This window comes from Alternaria conjuncta, assembly GCF_024043145.1.
Source record: "Alternaria conjuncta strain BMP 0040 chromosome Unknown scaffold_1, whole genome shotgun sequence".
NCBI lineage: Eukaryota > Fungi > Ascomycota > Dothideomycetes > Pleosporales > Pleosporaceae > Alternaria > Alternaria conjuncta.
In genome coordinates, this window is record NW_026250090.1 from 274362 (window position 1) to 293641 (window position 19280).

Below are 19280 nucleotides of genomic sequence, written 5' to 3' on the forward strand. Positions count from 1 at the left end.
CTGGGTAACGCTGCCGCGTATTGCCTACAGCTATGTGCAGCGTATAGTAGTCTCGGAAGCGACTGATATGATTGTACTTGCTCACCTTACGAAGGTTTTAGCTGTTGTGGAGTTATTTGGCGCCTGAGTATGTACGATTTCCATCTCGGCATGACGCATTTACGTGAAGAAATAGCAAATATACCAATAGACGCAATGCATTTTATGATACAGATTGTCGCCGTTCAATGAACCATCACGCTGACTCCACTAGGTGAAATGCACTTCCCGGGTAGATACCCTGTGCCTACACGCTCATACACCTTCTTCCCAGCCCGTTTGCTTCGTGCTGTTGCCGCGATGATCAAGATGTAGTGTCTCTGCGTCTCGGGCGAGAGGCTGCCTCTCGCCTTTCCAAGCACAACGCACACCGTTTCTGGTCTAGCAGACCCATTTGGCGTGTCGAAGATCAGATCACCCTCGCCCTGCACCGCTGCACCGAGATCATATTCCCGCGCTGTGGCGTGGAGTGCCATATTAGCCACGTTGAAGTCTGTGCTGGATACATTATCTGGGGCCTTGGGTGACCACGGCGATTGTAGGTCTTCCCACTCGAAATTATTGAACTCGGGCTGTAGGTAATCGATTCCGCCCGTGTATGCCATCCATGACCATGATGGCACATTGGAAACGACACTATGTGACGGGAAATGGATACGTGTCAAACTTGGGGTGTCGATACCGCGGCGCCAAAGAAGGCTTCTTCTGAGTAGGCCACGCGTCACACCTTCATCGAAAATACCGAAGCCACCCTTCACTCGCATCGTGCGGAGAAGGCGTTGTTGAAGTCCATCAATAGCAGTCGGTCGGTCGTATGGCTGTGATAGACCAAGTCGGGAGTATTCACGGTAGAGCTCTTGGTAGCGCAGAATCTTCTCGCCTTGAGATGCGTTGTACAGGATGTGTGGAAAATCTGGATCTCCCAGGAAAGCACAAAGTTTGCTATGCTCATTAGTTTGACGGATTGATTCTGGAGCATAGCATGTCGACTTACTTGCTCAAGTTTGTAGAGGTTTCACAACGTACGCCTTTCCCACACTCAAAGTATGTTTGGTGTTCTGTAAAAAATAGTGTTCGACGAGCTAGAGCATGCTCTTGTAACACCCACCCGCGACTATTCAGCTCGCCATCGAGAACATGGTCCTTGAAGTTGTCGATACTTTCGCATACATAGAAGGGTGTCTCGCCTTTGCCTTCGCGGCACAACCCAACATAGCTCCTGCGGTTTCGCTGCTTGAGAAAACCCGAAAAGTGGTCAGCTGAACAGCTTGCAGCGATCACACAGTAAGCGCCGCTGTAGACATCTTCCATTCGTTTCGCTTCGGTGTTGAAGTCGCCACCCGGCCCTTGGATAACGCAAAGGGAATCAATCCAGAGGTAGCGACGCCCTAGGGCGCGAGTCACTGTCACCGCATCTCTAAAAGTGGCTGGAAGAGCACTAAGTTGAATGCCATCAAGATGTGCCTGGAGAGTCTCGGGGGTAGTCGAAAGGTGTTGAAGTCCCCATCGGTGCGACAACGCAATCCATTCGCCAGAGTCGTTAGGAGTCGTGGCCCACAGCCGAACACTCTTGTCTCCATGATTCCCAACGTCGAGTAACCTGGTCGGTAATCGAAGCTTGGCACCAGTGGCAGCATGCTCGAGCGGCTTGCATCCGTGGTGTCTGTCGCAGTTACTGAGCCAGTACTTGATGACCTCTAGATGTGTGGAGCAACCGGCCTCCGGAAGCCCAACAAATCCCAGCTGGAACTCGCTGGTAGGCGGCAGCAGTTGTTCGGGATCTCGAACGATAGATAAAATACGTGGACCGGTACTCTCTATCCTCAAAAAAGGACCCGTCCGCTCGAATTTGATGGTCGAAGTCTCTATTCGCCCATTTTGTGCGGCTTGCCACAGTAAAATGCATAAATCACATCTCTTCTCGCCCGCGGTCGTTCTCAGTGCGCTCATATCGTATGACATGGCGAAACCTGGACTGGAGACCTCATCCCGGAATCGTACGCATTGATCACAGAGGTGTGATGATACAGCCCGGTCAGAGGGTTCAAGTACATGAGAGCTCCTGAGAGACTTGAACAGATCAGTCGCAAAGTCATTTCCGGGCTGATACTTCCAGTCGTTTTCGTCAAGTTCCGGCGTCCCGTAATCATCCTACATAATACCGCGTTAGTCAAGCTGATCGTCAAAATTATCTAGTGGTCAAGAACTCACCCCGTTCTGCATTGAGACTGCAACATCTTGTGCCTGATAACCATTCGCTGGACCATAATCTGATGGTGCGGATGTCGCACTTGCATATGATGAAAAGCCTTCAAGCTTCTGTGCGTCAAGAGTTTGCATGTACCAATAGCTTTCATCTTCGTCTTCCTCGTTGATGGTCTCAACACGTTTGCGGAACTCGGTTGCCAGACACCGAGCAGGTCCGCGGGCCTCAGGCTCTGGCTGTATGGGGATTCTGTCGGGCTCTGGCTCCGCAAGGGTGAAGCTAAAAGAAGGGACATCTATCGCAGGTTGTGGGCTCAATTCGACAGCCTCTTCATCGGGGGTGATGTTCTGAGATGTCACTCGAGCGACGTCCATGTGTGGATCTACGAATGAATCTGTGCGTGATCTCTCAGGGATGCCAGCGAGTGTTGTGCCAAGCCTTCGCGGAAGCTTTACAACCAGCAAGGCTGTTCGCACTAGCTCCAGAAGATTACCAATGGCAGTAACACCCACTTGGCACCTGGGATCGTCCGCCATTTGATCCATCCAGCGCACAGCAGCATTGTGTACTTGGGCCACCTTTTTCCCGTTAACGACATTGGTTTGGTAGAAGCTACCATACCCCAACTCGCGATCGAGACGGTTGAGGCCTTCCATGCCGTACAGGAGCCATATAGTGAGTTCCAGGGTAATGCAGCCCATTGCCCAGATATCGTACAATCGCGAACGCCGCTTAGTCGATTGCCCCAACCACTTGGCTGTGACACCCGTTTCTACCTCCGGTGCCTCATAACGACGGGTCCCATACTTTGCCGTTGTCTTGCTAGGGCGCATCTCGGTAGCTTGACCGTGCTCTCTAGCCTCCCCCCAGTCGCCAATCTTGAGAGTGCCAATCAATCCACCGTCTTTGAAGACCAGGATATTCTCAGGCTTGAGATCGCCATGTCGATACGAAGCGCCAGTCGCATTCAGATTATGGGCAGCATCAAGTGCTCTAGCGAGCCCGAGGATTTGTTTGACAATGTCTTTGACGAGTGGTGCGGTCAAAGTAGGTGAGGGCATACTTTTCCACAAAGTCCGAAGATTGCCACCGTCTGCCCATTCAAACATCAAGTAATGCTCATCTGCCCCATGCTGTCGCCGCCGTCGGAAAGCCGTGATAAATCGGACGATATGCTCTTGATTCAATCTATTCATGGTCCTGAGGGCCTTGACTTCTTTTTCCCAATGTTCTGCTACTTCTTGCGCGTCTTCCGTAGCTTGAATCTCTTTCACAGCGAAAGGCGTGTCGTCGTCAAGTTTCTACAAAGGTCAGCCAGTGTCTTGCCAAACCCCCATTACTAGTGGGTCCCTACTGGTTCCATGTGGTTTTGGTGCATCACATATCTCGAGACCACTCCGAAGGAGCCTCTTCCATCGTCATTTGCTTTGGATGTAAAAGGAAGTATGCGAGACTCTTCGAGGTCATGGTTGTATTTCGTGGTGGAGAACGTGGCAGCATAGAACTTCCACTGATGTTCAATGAGATCGTCGTACCAGGATCTCTTGCAGAACGCGTTCTCGGGATCGGTGATCGGTAGGTCGGTATCGTTCAGCCCCTTTGATTGGAACCACTTCATGATCTTGTTGATTTTGGTTAATTTTGCGCACACAGCTATAGTAAAGACTTTCTGCGCCTGTGTCCTGATGAATTGTACCAATGCGTCATCTTCTGGCGTTGGCTTCTTGATGTTCAATACATCTTTGATCATCTCCTCTGTGACCAATCCGCCTAGAACACCTTCGGGAAAGAAGTCGCACAACGTTCTCTCGAATGTACTCTTCTGCCGAACGTTCTTCAATTTCGTCCTGAATGTCTGCTCTCCTCTTGTTGTTTCATCGTCTGACGAAGGTTCGCTTGTGGCCATGTTGGGCCAAAGAGGCTACGGTAAAGAGAGGACCTAGGAGCGGATGGTTTCTAGGTAGCGCGAGGCTCGTAGATGAACACGAAAGTCGGTAAGCCGGTTTCAGATGCGCATGCGAGGCGAAAGCTTGTGTCTGCTGTCACATATTATACTCGACCTCATCGACGATGTCCGGGTAGATAGCGATGCATCCTCCTAAACTCACAGCGCGGGACCCATTAGGAAACACGGCCGGGGAACAATGTTGCGGCACAGTAAAGCCTTTGGGTTCAAGGCTTCTCGCAGGGGGGTGAGCTGATATTACGAGCAGCCTGCAGTCGGATGTAGTGCTTCCGGCGAACCTGCAGCGTAACAGTAGATAGCGACATTGGGGCGCAAAACGTGGGGGAGTAGCACTTCCAGCCCCGTCGCAGTAGTAAAGGAGTGAGTGCACCATGCAATTGCGTTCTGATTCGAGACTACCTAGATTTGCGCCATGCCGTGATAAAGAGGCGATATCAGGTACAGGGGATGCGCATGCTTGTGCCTGTCGTTCAGGTATCGTTCGCACGAGATGATTGTACCTAGGTAGAGTGAAGAGGTTTGGGCGTGAGCCCGGCAACACAAGCGCTGCCCCACTTTGTCGCCGTACCTAGGTATTTAGCGCCAGCCCCTGACACCACCTGCACCAGCTCTGGACGGCTGCAAGCCGCTGCTCTTCCTTCCCACATTTCTAAGATCATCGCAGCAGCTAGCACACTTCAAGTGCGATACCAATTGCACACCACTTCGAACAATGGCACGTACCCGTGGACAGCTAACATTGCGCAACCATCCCGTGTGTGCGAGCCCGACGAGCGGGTATGTGAGTCCTGTTACCGGCACTGTTCAATATCGTCCTACGTAACATCAGACACGGCTATAAGAACGGATTAAGATCATCAACGCACCGCTGTAAGCCGGTCAGGCGCTGTTATGTGATACGTATCATGCATCATCTACAGTCCAGGGTTAGCGGACTTCGACCTCGCCACTCTCCAGGAGCCTACCTACATAAATCTCGAACTCCGATCCGAACCTCAGCTTCAGCTTAGCCATCAACTTTTCCGGGTCTATGCCAGTGACGTCAATCTTCTGAACGACGTCGCCACTGGATTCCGCTGAATGCTCCGGGTTCGGAGATGGTGGCTTTTTTGAGGACTTTCCGAAGGACAGGAGTTTCTTGAGTCCAGTCATTATGCAGACGTCTGCTTTGGGGGAAAGATAGTCGATGTCAGATTGTGAAGCTTGTCTTTACAGTACTTTTATACTCATTCTCCCATAATCTTGTGGGCTGAGCGCTCTGTTGGTATCACGTTGCACCCAGATTGGGCGGCACGACGAGCACCAATCAAGCTCGTACCCGGTACACCAAGTACATTAGCGCCTGAGGCATGTTAGAGGCGCAGATGGCGCCGTATTTCCCTCCCTCAGCTCCATCAGTCTCGTGAGCCGTGCGACCCGTGGTGTGGACGGTTTACCTAACATAGCCACAAGCGTGGTGGTGTTAGCTGTAAGACTCAGGTGGAGGACTTCTACTGCACTGTGCCCCTTCGTGTCTTGTTGCTCACCCGGGTAGAACAGTGTCGTTCTTGACTAATCTGTTGTCATATACGTTCTAGACCCAGTCAAGTATTCCGATACGGAGAGACTCAACGTGCGTTCAATCCTTAAGCGCAAGGTTGACGGCAGGGCGAAAGAGACTGTTTACACAAATCTGTGCCTGTCCCGGCTGCAGGGGTATTGCAATCCCGCAGTGTTGGACCCCACGTCAAATCGCCACTTCGAGGAGTACTGCACCTGGGGTGGTCTTAAGGCTAGAAGATCACCCTATGGTTCCCTTGTATCTGTCTGCCTGAGGATCTATCCATTAGCATGCTCGGTCTCCAGTATTTGGCGTTGATTCAATGATTCCGTTAGGCCAAAGATTCCAAGAAAAATTGCGGAGCCCAGAGCTACGCAGTAGACGTGCGTCAGCGAGTGCGTGCGCGCGCAGCAACGAGCTCGCTCACGTGGTGGACGGCCCCACCGACACCGGTAATGGAGGTGCGTTCTTAGTGCAACGATGTCTGAGCCCAATGACTGATGCAGTTGTATAGAGACACAACCAAGGATCCGTCCAGTGAGCGTGCCTTTGTTCGAGTGTGGCCCGAATGCGTCTGCCCTCACTGGAGGCAGCTCGCAAGCAACGGTATCGAAGGAGCTAGATCATCGGTCACTCGATCTGACCACCGTACGATACACTTCGGAGAATCTCAAGACTGCTCGGGTGCCTCCTGATACCCACGGTGAACACGTCAAGGGTGGACATGATGGCAGGGCCCTCACTAGGCGGACACCAGGAAAGACGCTGCCGAAAGCTCAGACAAAAGACCTGCAAGTAAAGCAGGAACATCAGCATTCGGATGCTGGTACCTTTGCGGCTGTGGTGTTGGCCCAGAGATGGCTGAGCAGACTCCAGCTCCAATACACTCATCCAATAACCAGAAGTCTTCAGCAAGCTTCAGAAATCTCGTATCGCCAGCAAAGGTTCATCCCGGAGTCCCGCATTCGAGACATCATACACGACAAAGTTGTACAGACCGATCTTTTCAAGGCCCATGGCACGATGGGTAAGCCGTCGAGGACGCTGCAGACTATGGTCATTCCCGAGGACTATATGTCATACAGGAAGATACTCGCCATACTGTATCTTATGAAGCGGCCTTCTAAGATACGACTTTTTGTGCAGTCCGGGCTTTGCGACGAACACCTTCCACTTAAGAAGATTCAAGGTCCGAAGGATATTGATCGCGCAACTACTATGACCAGTCGAAGAATGCAGAAATCTCCCAGTATCAGATTTAAAAGGCTAGACGATGCCGATGAGTTCTTAGATCGACAGTGGTGGGTTCTTGCACCCATGTTTGATAGACCAAGCGAAGGTGTGTCGCACAAAGACCTGGAGTGTGAAGCTGTATTGCCTTTTCTTTCGGAAACAATGATTGCGAAAGAGGGGGGTTCAAGTCAAGTGTTCAAAGCCAAGATTCATCCCGATCACCATCGTCTAAGCCAGTCCGATGTGAGTGCTATATTGCTTCAGCTGTACGACGTAAAGACAAGCTGACAAATGTTCCTACTCAGCGCCGCTCCGATGTATTCGCAATCAAGATTCTGAATTCAAGAGACGATGAGGCCTTCAGCCAAGAAGTGACAGTTTTGAGAAAGCTCAGTACAAAGAGGCATTCCCACGTTCACCTCATCACTGTGTTGGCTACCTACCGACATCGCGCAGCTTATCATCTCATTTTCCCATGGGCTGACGCTGACCTTTTCGACTACTGGAAGCGACATTCAGAAGCGCCACCCGAAGAGAATCAAATAGGCACATGGCTGATAGAACAATGCCGGGGTCTTGCAGATGGGCTCAACAGTATTCATCGTTATGCGACATTCTCTGGAACATCAATCCTCAACGCTTTCAGCCTCCCCAACAGGACGAGAACAGAAGGTTGTGACCGAGCCACCACATCTGGAGGATTGAATGCCAATAAGTCAATCAGGAACCTGTTTGGCCGGCACGGGGATCTCAAACCACAGAATATCCTTTGGTATCCACACCCTACAACTACGGGCGGTCACGGCATTCTCAAGATCACTGATTTCGGGGTAACTCGATTTAACACTGAAAACATGTGGGACACTCAGAAGACTGGCAGATTACCCGACTCACGTACCTACCGATCGCCAGAAAGTGATCTTGACGGTAAGTTGACTACTGCTTGCGATGTCTGGGCCCTTGGGTGCGTATACCTAGAATTTGTGACTTGGTACTTCGGAGGTATTGGCCTGGTCGAAAGGTACGGCAAGATGCGCCTGGCGACAAATCCTCGTGAGTCCAGTATACCAACGGACACTTTCTTCTCAATTCACGAAGTAGGAGGGCAAAAGACGGCCGACGTGAAGCCGGCAGTTCTTAAGGTGAGCTTAAGGTCTCATCATATCCGTCATGCTGCTATCTTTTGCTTACTGCATTCGGCTCGCGAAGCTACTGAGTGATGCTCGGCAGCAATTCGATATCACCCAGCGCTGACTCGTTCTAGACCATTGAAGAGTTACGAGAGCATCAACGTTGTACGGAGGACTTCAGCAACTTCCTTGATATGGTCAAGGACGACATGCTAGTTGTTCGTCGGCACGAAGTAGTGGAAAGTGAAGATGAGAGTCCAGTGCTTCGAAAGACCGCCTCAGAACCCGCTGGTAGTCCACGCCTTGGTAAAATCCGTCGAAAGAGCTGTGGTGATGTCTTCCGCAGATTGGGCGATATCAAGCCTTGCGTTGATCAAGAAGAAGACCTGGCACGGCAGAGCGCGTTCGAACTAGTGTCGCCTGTATCTCAGTCGCATCATACATGGCCACAACCAGAGGACTGAATCCAGCCGGCTTTTTATTCTCGAGTTGCCAGGTGGTATGTGAATGGCAGAAGGTCGACTCATCTGGACCACGTCAAATTACTATCTAGGTAAGTCTGGCGCATTTACGAAGTCATTGAGCAGAGGACTCGCCATCAACTGGAAGGCGATGAAGTAACAGCTCCGTATCATAAACTTGGTATGCTGCTGAGCTGTTTGTTGGTTACCCATCGCCCAAGACATGGTGGGGTAATGGCCCGACAGTACCCGCAGGCAAGCACCTCCGCATATAACGGCAACTTCAACACTAGGCAACAGCAAGTGACACCGAGATAGGGCGCAGAAAGGACATTTGGAAGACAAGGAAGGAATCCATCGCACGATCAGCATAAAGTTCATCGAACGTACCTAGGTAGTTCACCAAGTTCCCGGACCATCTGAATTCGGCCCTTCTCTTAACCACCATGACTTTTACCGTCCTCTCCGACGCCGACATCAAAACCCTCCTCCACAACATTTCTCCATCCGATGTCCAGAACCTCGCATCAGCACTCAACCAAGCCCTTACCGAATACTCATGTAACGATGAAGTTCCCTACCAACCACATCGCGCACATGTCGCGCGACCAAATGGCCAAGTCAGCCTCTTCATGCCAGCAACAACACCATCATCTATCGGTGTGAAGATAGTCGGTGTCGCGCCATCTCAAGCCCCTCCACCGGGAGAGAAGCCCAAGTCTGCACTTCGAAGTGTACTTACGATATGCGACGAGCTAGGACAAGCAGTGGGCGTATTGAACGCGGCAGAGTTGACGGCATTTCGAACAGCGCTGGGGAGTATGCTGCTGTATCGGTACCGGAAGAAGACCGAAAACTTCGTTGTGTTTGGAGCAGGCAAGCAGGCAGAATGGCATATTCGCCTTGCTATCCTTTTGAAAGGAGATGACATCCGGAAGATCACAGTCGTCAACCGGTCAAGTGCAAGAGCGAAGGAACTACTTGATTCACTGGCACAATCGAAAGTCGGCGAACATATTAAGATGGGGGTTTTCGATGAGAAAGAAGATGCGCTGGAGAGCTTGATCACAGAAGCGGATGTCATGTTCTGCACAACACCCAGCACATCTCCCCTGTTCCCGGCTTCGTACCTTACATCGGACGCTGGCCTTGCTAAGTCTCGGTATATCGCTGCAATCGGGTCTTACCGTCTAGACATGCAAGAGATTGATCCAGAGCTATTGAAGAATCTCAGCAACCCTTCCGGTTCTTTTGCCTCCCACGTCTATCAAACGTTAATCACTGTTGATAGCATCAAAGGATGTATGGATGAGGCTGGTGAGCTGGTAGCAGCAGGACTGAAGCCGGAGCAAATGCTTGAAGTGGGAAAGGTGGATGGGCTGAGGAAAGACGACGGGGTGCAGAAGTGGCTTGAGGAGGGGTTTGTGGTATATAAGAGTGTCGGCGTGGGTATCATGGATATCGCGATTGGCAGGGCCTTGATGGAGTTGGCCGCGGAGAAGGGGGTCGGCGTGCATTTGGATAGCTTTTAAAACATCCAGATAGCGGACGTATCGAGCAGTAGGTTAATGACATCGCCAAGATACGTAAGAGCGCGTTTCATATTCCCAAACTTTGAGATATTTAGGTACGTTCTTCTCATCCGGATAGCACACCATTGCGATGTCGGGCTATATCGATAATCAGTGCAATCGCCCTCAAACCTAGTATGTCCTACGGCGCATCCTGAGCGAAGAAGATGCAGCGCAAGTCAGGAACTATAGTCGCACAGTATAGTCAGGGTAAGTAGGAAATCTCAATGGTCGCGTTGGATCTGCAGATGCTGAGGCGGAGGCGGAGGCGGCCTTGGTTGAGCAGAGGTGGTTCAGACGCGATATTGCCTTTTCACCAGCTTACCGACCCGAAACATTGACGCTTCTATCGCGAATCGCTTAATGGCTTTGTTGTATTGGGATCTGAACTTGGAGGTTGGCCCGCATGAAGAAAGTCGGGGCGCGGAAAAGAGCAAGGATTCGGCGGCAGTGACGCGCGCCGATTTTTTTTCTAAAAGTTCCCCCTCCCCCGCCATGTGAACGCGCCCGCGATCGCTCTGGTCTTCGGACACCCGCGATTACGATTCCCAGAAAGCGACTCGGCGTCACACACGATGGCGTCTAACGAGGACCCCTATCTCATCCTGCCGGGCTCGTCCGCCTTCTCCGACTTCCGCCTGCAGCGCCTCGCCCAGGCCATTGGCGCGACGGAGGTGCGCTCGCTGTGGGTGCACTTTGTCAACCCCCTCAAGCAACTCGGCGACGATGAATTGAAGACACTGCAGCAGATCCTGCACTACGGCGAATACCCCAGCAGCGATGACCGTCTCGCCCAGGTCCTCCTCGACGCTGTCAACCGCGGCGGCGAGCCTCGCGACGACAAGACGGTCCTCTTCTACGTCTGCCCACGCGCCGGCACGATATCGCCATGGAGCTCTCTCGCCTCCATGATCGCGCGCACCTGCACGCTCGAAGGCGCAGTCAAGCGTATCGAGCGCGGCATGGTCATCGCCGCCACCTTCGATCGCGCCCTCGAAGCCGACGAGATCCCCAACCGCGACCATCTCTACGACCGCATGACGCAGACCATCAGCCGCACCGCCCCGAACCTCGATGCCATCTTCGGCCAGGGCGAGCCTGCGCAGGCCACGACCATCAAGTTCGACGAGTACAACAGCGCCCATGCCGCCCTCGACCACGCCAACCGCGAACTGGGCCTGGCCATGGACAAGTCGGAGATTGAGTACCTCGTAGAGGCATACACACAAGAACTCAAAAGGGGCCCAGTCGACGTCGAGCTGTTCATGTTCGCCCAGGTCAACTCGGAGCACTGCCGCCACAAGCAGTTCAACGCCGAGTTCACCATTGACGGCATGCGCAAGCCCATGTCGCTGTTCGGCATGATCCGCAACACCCACCAGAAGAACCCCAAGCACGTCGTCAGCGCGTACAGCGACAATGCTGCTGTCTTGAACGGCGAGGAGGCGAGCTTCTGGGCACCCAACGACCTGACGGGCGAGTGGCACGGCACCAAAGAGACGGTACACATCCTCTGCAAGGTCGAGACGCACAACCACCCGACGGCGGTATCGCCCTTCCCCGGAGCCGCCACGGGCTCTGGCGGCGAGATCCGTGACGAGGGAGCCGTCGGACGTGGATCCAAGCCAAAGGCTGGACTGGCGGGCTTCACCGTCTCCGACCTGAACATCGAGGGCTTCGAACGCCCATGGGAGTTGAAGGACGTCGGAAAGCCTGCGCACATCGCCAGCAGCCAGGACATCATGCTCGAGGCCCCCATCGGCAGCGCCCAGTTCAACAACGAGTTCGGCCGCCCATGCACCACCGGTTACTTCCGCACCATGCTCATGCGCGTCTTTACAAACGAGAAGGAGTCGGAGCTACGGGGCTACCACAAGCCTATCATGCTGGCAGGTGGTGTGGGCACCGTCAGGCCGCAGCATGCGCTCAAGGACCCTGACGTTGTACCCGCTGGCTCGCACCTTCTCGTTATCGGTGGACCTGCCATGCTTATCGGTCTTGGTGGCGGCGCAGCTTCCAGTATCCAGTCTGGCGAAGGCAAGGTCGACCTTGACTTTGCCAGTGTGCAGCGAGGCAACCCCGAGGTGCAGAGGCGCGCGCAGGAAGTCATTGATGCGTGTCGCTCTATGGGCGACAAGAACCCCATCCTCTTCATTCACGACGTCGGAGCTGGCGGTCTGTCCAACGCACTGCCCGAGCTTGTTCACGACTCTGGTCTCGGCGCCATCTTCGAGCTACGCGAGATCGACAATGTTGACAAGAGCATGAGCCCACTGCAAATATGGTGCTGCGAGGCCCAGGAGCGTTATGTGCTTGCGGTCAGCCCTGACCAACTAGACTTGTTCAAGCGTATCTGCCACCGTGAGCGATGCGGTTACTCCGTCGTCGGCAAGGCTACCAAGGAGCAGCGTCTAGTGTTGAACGACAGGGACTCCAAGGAGAACCCTACACCCATCGATCTTCCAATGGCCACACTTTTCGGAAAGCCACCAAAGATGTCCCGCATTGTCGAGAGCCGCAAGTTGAGGCTCCCCGCCTTTGACAGCAGCTTGTCAATGTACATTCCCGACACACCCAAAGATGGCTTGATCGCCGAAGCCGTAGACCGAGTTCTCACCCTACCAGCCGTAGGCTCAAAGTCCTTCTTGATCACCATTGGAGACCGCACCGTCGGTGGCCTTACTGTCCGTGACCAGATGGTTGGCAAATGGCAGGTCCCAGTAGCTGATGTATCGGTAACAGCTACATCGCTACTGGCTGGTGTCAGGACTGGCGAGGCTATGACTATGGGCGAGAAGCCTACCCTGGCGCTCATCTCGCCGGCCGCATCTGCCAGGATGGCAGTCGCAGAGTCTTTGATGAACATTGCTGCAGCAAGCCTCTTCGACAGGCTATCGAGAGTCCGACTCTCGGCCAACTGGATGTCTGCAAGCAGTCATCCCGGAGAGGGTGCAGCCTTGTACGAGGCCGTCGAAGCTATCGGCATGGATCTCTGCCCTAAGCTTGGCATATCTATTCCCGTCGGCAAGGACTCGATGAGCATGAAGATGAAGTGGTCCGACAACGGCGAGGCCAAGGAAGTCACAGCACCCATGTCGCTTGTCATCACTGCATTTGCCCCTGTCAACCGCACAGATCGAACATGGACACCTGCCCTGGAGAGGGTTGAGGATGTCGGTGAAACCGTCCTGATGTTCGTCGATCTAGCAGCGGGCAAGAAACACATGGGCGGTTCTGCCCTAGCACAAACATTCGGACAGATCGGCGACGAAGCACCCGATGTTTACGACGCCGATATCATCAAGGACTACTTTGACGCGATCGAACAACTCCATGAGTCGGATATCGTGCTTGCATACCACGACAGGTCTGACGGTGGTCTTTTCACAACCCTCGTTGAGATGGCCTTTGCCGGACGATGTGGTATTGAGGTCATGCTCGACGGCATCGCAGCGTCAAGCGAACCCAAAGATGTTCTGGAAACGCTATTCAACGAAGAGCTCGGAGCTGTCTTCCAGATCAGGAAGAAGGACGAAGTTGCCTTCAACCGCTGCTTCGCTACCTGCGGGCCACCTCCAGGTATGATCAAGAAGATCGGTCGCGTGCCTGAGGCGTCAAAACAAGACATCTCTTTCTACGTCGGCACCCAGAATGTCTACCGCAGCACACGCCAGAAGCTCCAGCAGCGCTGGGCAGAGACCTCGTACCGCATGCAAAAGCTCCGTGACAACCCTGCTTGCGCCGACGCCGAGTTCAAGAACATCCTCGACGACAAAGACCCAGGCCTGTCGTACAACCTCAACTTCAAGCCTGCCGAAAACATTCTGCCCTTCATGTCCAACCTTAAGTCACCTTTTACCGCCAAGCCCCGCGTAGCCATTCTTCGCGAGGAAGGTGTGAATGGCCAAGCCGAGATGGCATTTGCTTTCCACCAGGCCGGTTTCACTGCCATCGATGTACACATGACCGACATCATCTCTTCGCGTGTATCGCTCGCTGGCTTTGTGGGTATAGCAGCGTGCGGTGGTTTCTCCTACGGTGACGTGCTTGGCGCAGGCCAAGGGTGGGCAAAGTCTGTCCTCTTGCACCCCAACACACGCAAGGAATTCCAGACGTTCTTCGCTCGCCCAGATACTTTTGCCCTTGGTGTCTGCAATGGTTGCCAGTTCATGAGCAAGTTGAAGGAGTTGATCCCTGGTGCGGAGCTATGGCCTAGCTTCGAGCGTAACGCGTCTGAGCAATACGAAGCGCGTGTCTGCATGGTGGAGGTGCTCGATCCCAAGGGACCCAACACACCGCCATCTGTCTTCCTGCACGGCATGGCTGGATCCAAATTTCCCATCGTCACCGCGCACGGCGAGGGACGCGCTCACTTCTCCAAATCTGCTTCCTCGGTCTCGAGCCCACAGACGCTATACAACGAAAACCTTGTGTCGTTCCGCTACGTCGACAACTACGGAAAGCAAACCGAGACATACCCATACAACCCGAACGGCAGTCCAATGGGTATCAGTGGTGTGAGGAGTACCGATGGTCGGGTATTGGCGATGATGCCGCACCCCGAACGCACTATCTTGAAGGAGGTCGGAAGCTATATCCCACGAGATGTAGAAGGATGGGGCGAACTTGGCCCGTGGTCACGCATGTTCAAGAGTGCTAGGCGATGGGTCGGCTAGAGCACGCTTGGAGAGAGACGCGGTTCGGTATGCATGGATTGGTTGGCGTTTAGGGTGGTTATTATAGGCATTTACGATATGGAAATGATAGATTTACAAGCATCCAAACCATTGTTTGCAGAGGCGAGGTGTATTTTTACTTCGTACATCGTGTTAGGCATCCACTTTGCCAAGAAAATGCACAACAGGGGACTCTCCATCCTCGTACAACAAGCAAATCTGCAATCAGCTGTCTCAGTCAATAGATCTAGGTCAAGATGGGCGGAGTTCTCTCAATTCTGCGAAACACAGCCAAGGCTCTCATCGCAGCAGTATCTCTCTTAAGAGCTTTGTCAACCGAGTTCGATCAAGCTCTGAAGCGTGCATCACAACCCCCGGGTCTTCCGGTCCCCAAGCCATCCGAAACTTACTGGCTCAGCGACCCTCCACACCCTGCACTATGCGACGCAAGCTCGTCCAAACTGCCGGAAACTGTCGATGTGGTCATCATCGGTTCCGGAATAGCTGGCGCTGCTGTCGCGCGGTCACTACTACACGAGCGACGCCGTCGCAATATCCGCACTCATGAGAAAGTGGTGGTCCTCGAGGCTCGACAGCTGTGCAGCGGTGCGACTGCTCGGAATGGCGGCCACATCAAACCTTCAGTGTACGAAAGCTTTTCTCGATTCAGCAAGCTGTTGCCCAAAGATCGTGCTGCTGCCCTGTCACGTTTCCAGCTCTTGCACGTCAAGTACTTGACAGAGTTATGCGAAAGCGAAGGCCTTGAGTCTGCCGAAGCTCGGAAGGTCGAGACTATGGACTTTTTTCTGGATGACGAAAGTTTCTCCAAAGCTGTCGCGGATGTTGAAGAGTTGAAGAAATGGTTGCCTGAGGTTGAGATTGCGGTATGGAAGGGTGATGAGGTACAGAAGGTTTGATGACACCCTGAGGTGACTAGCAAAGGAACTCCCCGATGCTGACGAAAACAGAAATTCGGTGTCAACAACAGCGTCGTCGGCGCTTTGTCCTACCAAGCAGGCGCTATATGGGCGTACCGATTCGTTGCATCTATCTGGAATAATCTTCTCAGCGATTTTGATGATACACTCTCTATCGAGACAAACACTCCCGTAGAGTCAATCAGCATCCCAGACACGGCGCCTGAAGACTTCCCATACGCTGTACAAACTACCCGAGGAACGATATTCGCCCGCCACATAGTCCACGCCACGAACAGCTTCGCAAGCCATCTTGTCCCAGGTCTTCGCAGCAAAATTGTTGGCGCACGAGCCCACATGTCTGCACAACAACCAGGACATACATTCCCATATGCTGACGGCATGCGCTCATGGAGTGTAGTCTACGGCGAGGGTTTCGACTACGTCACACAACGTCCACCAGCCACCAGTGGTTCCAAAGGAGATCTGATGCTTGGAGGCGGCTTCGTGCGGTCGCTAAAGCAAGGCATCGATCAAGTCGGTCGATATGACGATGGCCCTCAACTCGACCCATTGACCGCCGCACACATCACGGGTGTGTTTCCGGCAGTGTTTCATCCCAAATGGGGTGCTGGTGCTGAGGTGAAGCGGATGTGGTCTGGCATCATTGGTTTGACTGGCGATTACATGCCATTCGTCGGTCGCTTGGATGCAAAGCTAACGGGGCGGGATATCAAAGCACGAAAAGGCGGGGCGTCTGACAAGGACTGGTGCGGGGAGTGGATTGCGGCGGGCTTCTCGGGAGAGGGCATGGTGTGGGCTTGGCTTTCAGGTGCTGCTCTTGGTATCATGATTGCTGGTAGTGAAGACGAAGACCTGCCTGAAGTTCCGGGGAGGCCGGGTGGCAAATTATCGGAATGGTTTCCGAAAGAGCTCGTGGTGTCAAAGGAGAGGATGCGCAGCGCTGATGTTAGTAACCTGGCCAATTAGTCGTCAGAAGCCAGGCTATGGTTTGTCGATATATGTCAATGGATTTGCGAAAACTCCTTGTACAAAGATCGATTGTGTATTAGGTTCTATAATGCTATTAGACTCTCTTCTAGTTACGATTCCTCTATTCCCAACGCCGTCGATCGCTTCATTGCCGTGTATTCCAAATGTAGGGTGCTTCAGTTCAAGCAGCCTCTTTCTCTACATCTTTCGACGCATGTTTTGCGGGCTTTCCCGCACGTTCCTTGATGCTCCTCCATTCCACCATCAACGCTCCAATGATGGTGCAAGCGCTGAGTGCTGCTGCTAGCAGGAACGTCCGAGTTATTGAGTAGCTGTACGCCGACACCACCGTATCGATCTCGTTCGCCGATACCACTTTTCGGAGGTCTGTTGCACCGGTGTTGATGATGAGTTCAGTATCGAGTTTGGAGTTACCCGATAGTTGCTTGACGAGCTGAGTCGAGAAAAGATTTTGTCCAACAGCGAGGAAGATAGCACCACCCTGTTGATTTAGGAAGAAGACTACAAGTTTGCGAAGTCAGCGTATGTTCAACATGAAGGTCCTACAGATGAACTTACTCATCGCCATGCCTAGGGAAACATCTGAGCGCGGCAGGATAGTCTGCGGCACCAAGTTCGCTGTTTGAGCCCCAAAGCCAAGCCCGCACCCGTAGAAGATCTGATAGCCAATCCATTCGCCAGCGCTCGACTCCGGCGTAAGTGTAGAAAGGAGGCCACTGGCGATTGATGCGACAACGGCCGAAAGGAGCATAGCAGGGACATAGTAACCGATCTTCTGAGTTATCACTGCTGTGATGATGCCGGCGACAATAAGCGATGTGCACAACGGTATCGTGCGTACACCGGCCTGCATGGCAGACTGGCCCTGGGCAGCCTGGAACCAGATAGCGATGTAGTATACAGTGTTCATCATACCGCCGGCGAGGAGAAAGATGAATAGCATAGCACCGCCCATCGAACGGTTCAAGATTACCCGAGGCGGGGCCATGGCTGTATCCGGCATCGTAAACTCCACAGCCAGGAATGCGATGAAAGTGACTGCAAATGTGACGAGCAGGCCGATGATTTTCGGTGCTGACCAGGGATCGGTCGTACCTCCCCACTGAAGAGCAAGGATAAGGCATACCATGGATGGTACGAAGAAGAGAAGACCAATTGGGTCGAGGCGCTTGAGCTGAGCGAGAATGGACAGCTTCTCTTTAGGCGTTGAAGGGAGATCCAGAAAGAAGAATATGCATGCGAACGTCAAGGCACCGATGGGGAGGTTTATGTAGAAGCACCATCTCCAGGTCAAGGTCCTATTCGCGTGTTAACCGTGACCCATGAAGAAAGCCTGGAGACTTACGGATTGTCAGTAAATGTGCCTCCAACGAAGGGCCCCAATACAGATGACACCCCAAATGCGAGACCGAGAAAAGAAGTGAAGATAGGTCGCCTTCGCAATGGCACGAGAGGTACAATGATCATGACCGCACCACATTGAAGTCCAGCTGCTCCGATACCAGCGATTGCGCGACCGACGATGACTTCAATGAGGGTCAGCGAGTGCATCATCTCGCGATTTGGTGGATTACTTACGAACAACAGAAGTAGGTGCGGCCCCACACAATGCACTGCCAACTTCGAACAGGAAAACGGACACCAAAAACGTCGATTTGGTATCGTAAAGCTGGTATATTTTGCCGAAGAGTGGATTGAAGATTGCGCACGTGAGCATATAGCCACTACCATACCAGCCTATATCCGCGATAGTGCCGTATGTATTTGTGATTGCCGGTATAGCAGTAGCTAAACAGTGTCAGTAAGGACTGAAGACGGAGCAACTTCACATACCAATGATCATGCGGTCGAGAGCAACAAGGAAGAAGGCCAGATAGATCGAGATGATGACGAGCCAAAACTTGAGTGTTTTGGGCTTATAGTTCTCCTCGGAATCTGCGTACTCGTGACCTCCAGAGGCTGAAGGTGAGGCATCCTTTTCAAGCTCTTCGTGCAAACTAGCGGGTTTGGCCATTGTTGTAGTCCCAACTTGAGCTGGTGTAGTCATGGCGTAAACTTCGGAATGAGCGCAGTGGAGTTCAAAGAGAAACTTGAGATTGGATACACTAGAACACTGTCGAGAGAAGCTTGGCTGTTATATATATGTACATTCGGTATGTGCAACGTCCCGAACGATGTTTTGCAATACAATCCCGTTCGGGGAGTAGAAATGTCCGACATGGAAGCGGTCCACGCAAACATTGGAAGCGAACTTCGACCTGTTGCAGAGTAATAGTGATCCAGGACGGGTCGGGAATACCAGAGTTTCTCCGAACGCATACTGTCGATTTGATGTGTTGAGACGATTCAATGTCCTGAATGCCCAGAGTTGCCCGGTGTTCGATGTGAGAGAGATCACGTGATGGGCTCGGGGATTAGATCTGTCCGAGAGGCTGGCCGCACCTTACTCAGGCGTCGGTGCGCGTCATCACGCCCTTACGGATCGAACCTCAAGTTCAGACATCGGAGGTAGTAAGCGTGAATAAAC

At 52.9% G+C, this 19280-nt stretch overlaps 5 protein-coding genes across 5 annotated transcripts; 3 read left to right on the forward strand and 2 right to left on the reverse strand.

The window, feature by feature from the left end:
• Positions 1-224: 224 nt before the first annotated feature.
• J4E85_000096 (uncharacterized protein) lies at positions 225-4151 on the reverse strand (the record flags this gene model as incomplete). The annotated part of the gene is made up of 4 exons (XM_051464390.1): positions 225-981; positions 1148-2190; positions 2251-3546; positions 3600-4151. 4 exons carry the CDS (start codon positions 4149-4151, stop codon positions 225-227), a joined length of 3648 nt encoding a protein of 1215 aa, XP_051330911.1.
• A 4870-nt stretch (positions 4152-9021) lies between these two features.
• Positions 9022-10107, forward strand: J4E85_000097 (uncharacterized protein; the record flags this gene model as incomplete). The annotated part of the gene is made up of 1 exon (XM_051464391.1): positions 9022-10107. The coding sequence occupies one exon, from the start codon at positions 9022-9024 to the stop codon at positions 10105-10107; it is 1086 nt and encodes a 361-aa protein (XP_051330912.1).
• Positions 10108-10721: 614 nt separating this feature from the next.
• J4E85_000098 (uncharacterized protein) lies at positions 10722-14822 on the forward strand (the record flags this gene model as incomplete). Its single annotated transcript, XM_051464392.1, has 1 exon — positions 10722-14822. One exon carries the CDS (start codon positions 10722-10724, stop codon positions 14820-14822), a length of 4101 nt encoding a protein of 1366 aa, XP_051330913.1.
• Positions 14823-15079: 257 nt separating this feature from the next.
• Positions 15080-16729, forward strand: J4E85_000099 (uncharacterized protein; the record flags this gene model as incomplete). The annotated part of the gene is made up of 2 exons (XM_051464393.1): positions 15080-15733; positions 15791-16729. 2 exons carry the CDS (start codon positions 15080-15082, stop codon positions 16727-16729), a joined length of 1593 nt encoding a protein of 530 aa, XP_051330914.1.
• A 184-nt stretch (positions 16730-16913) lies between these two features.
• On the reverse strand, positions 16914-18767 carry J4E85_000100 (uncharacterized protein; the record flags this gene model as incomplete). The annotated part of the gene is made up of 4 exons (XM_051464394.1): positions 16914-17254; positions 17312-18051; positions 18487-18541; positions 18587-18767. 4 exons carry the CDS (start codon positions 18765-18767, stop codon positions 16914-16916), a joined length of 1317 nt encoding a protein of 438 aa, XP_051330915.1.
• Positions 18768-19280: the final 513 nt, after the last annotated feature.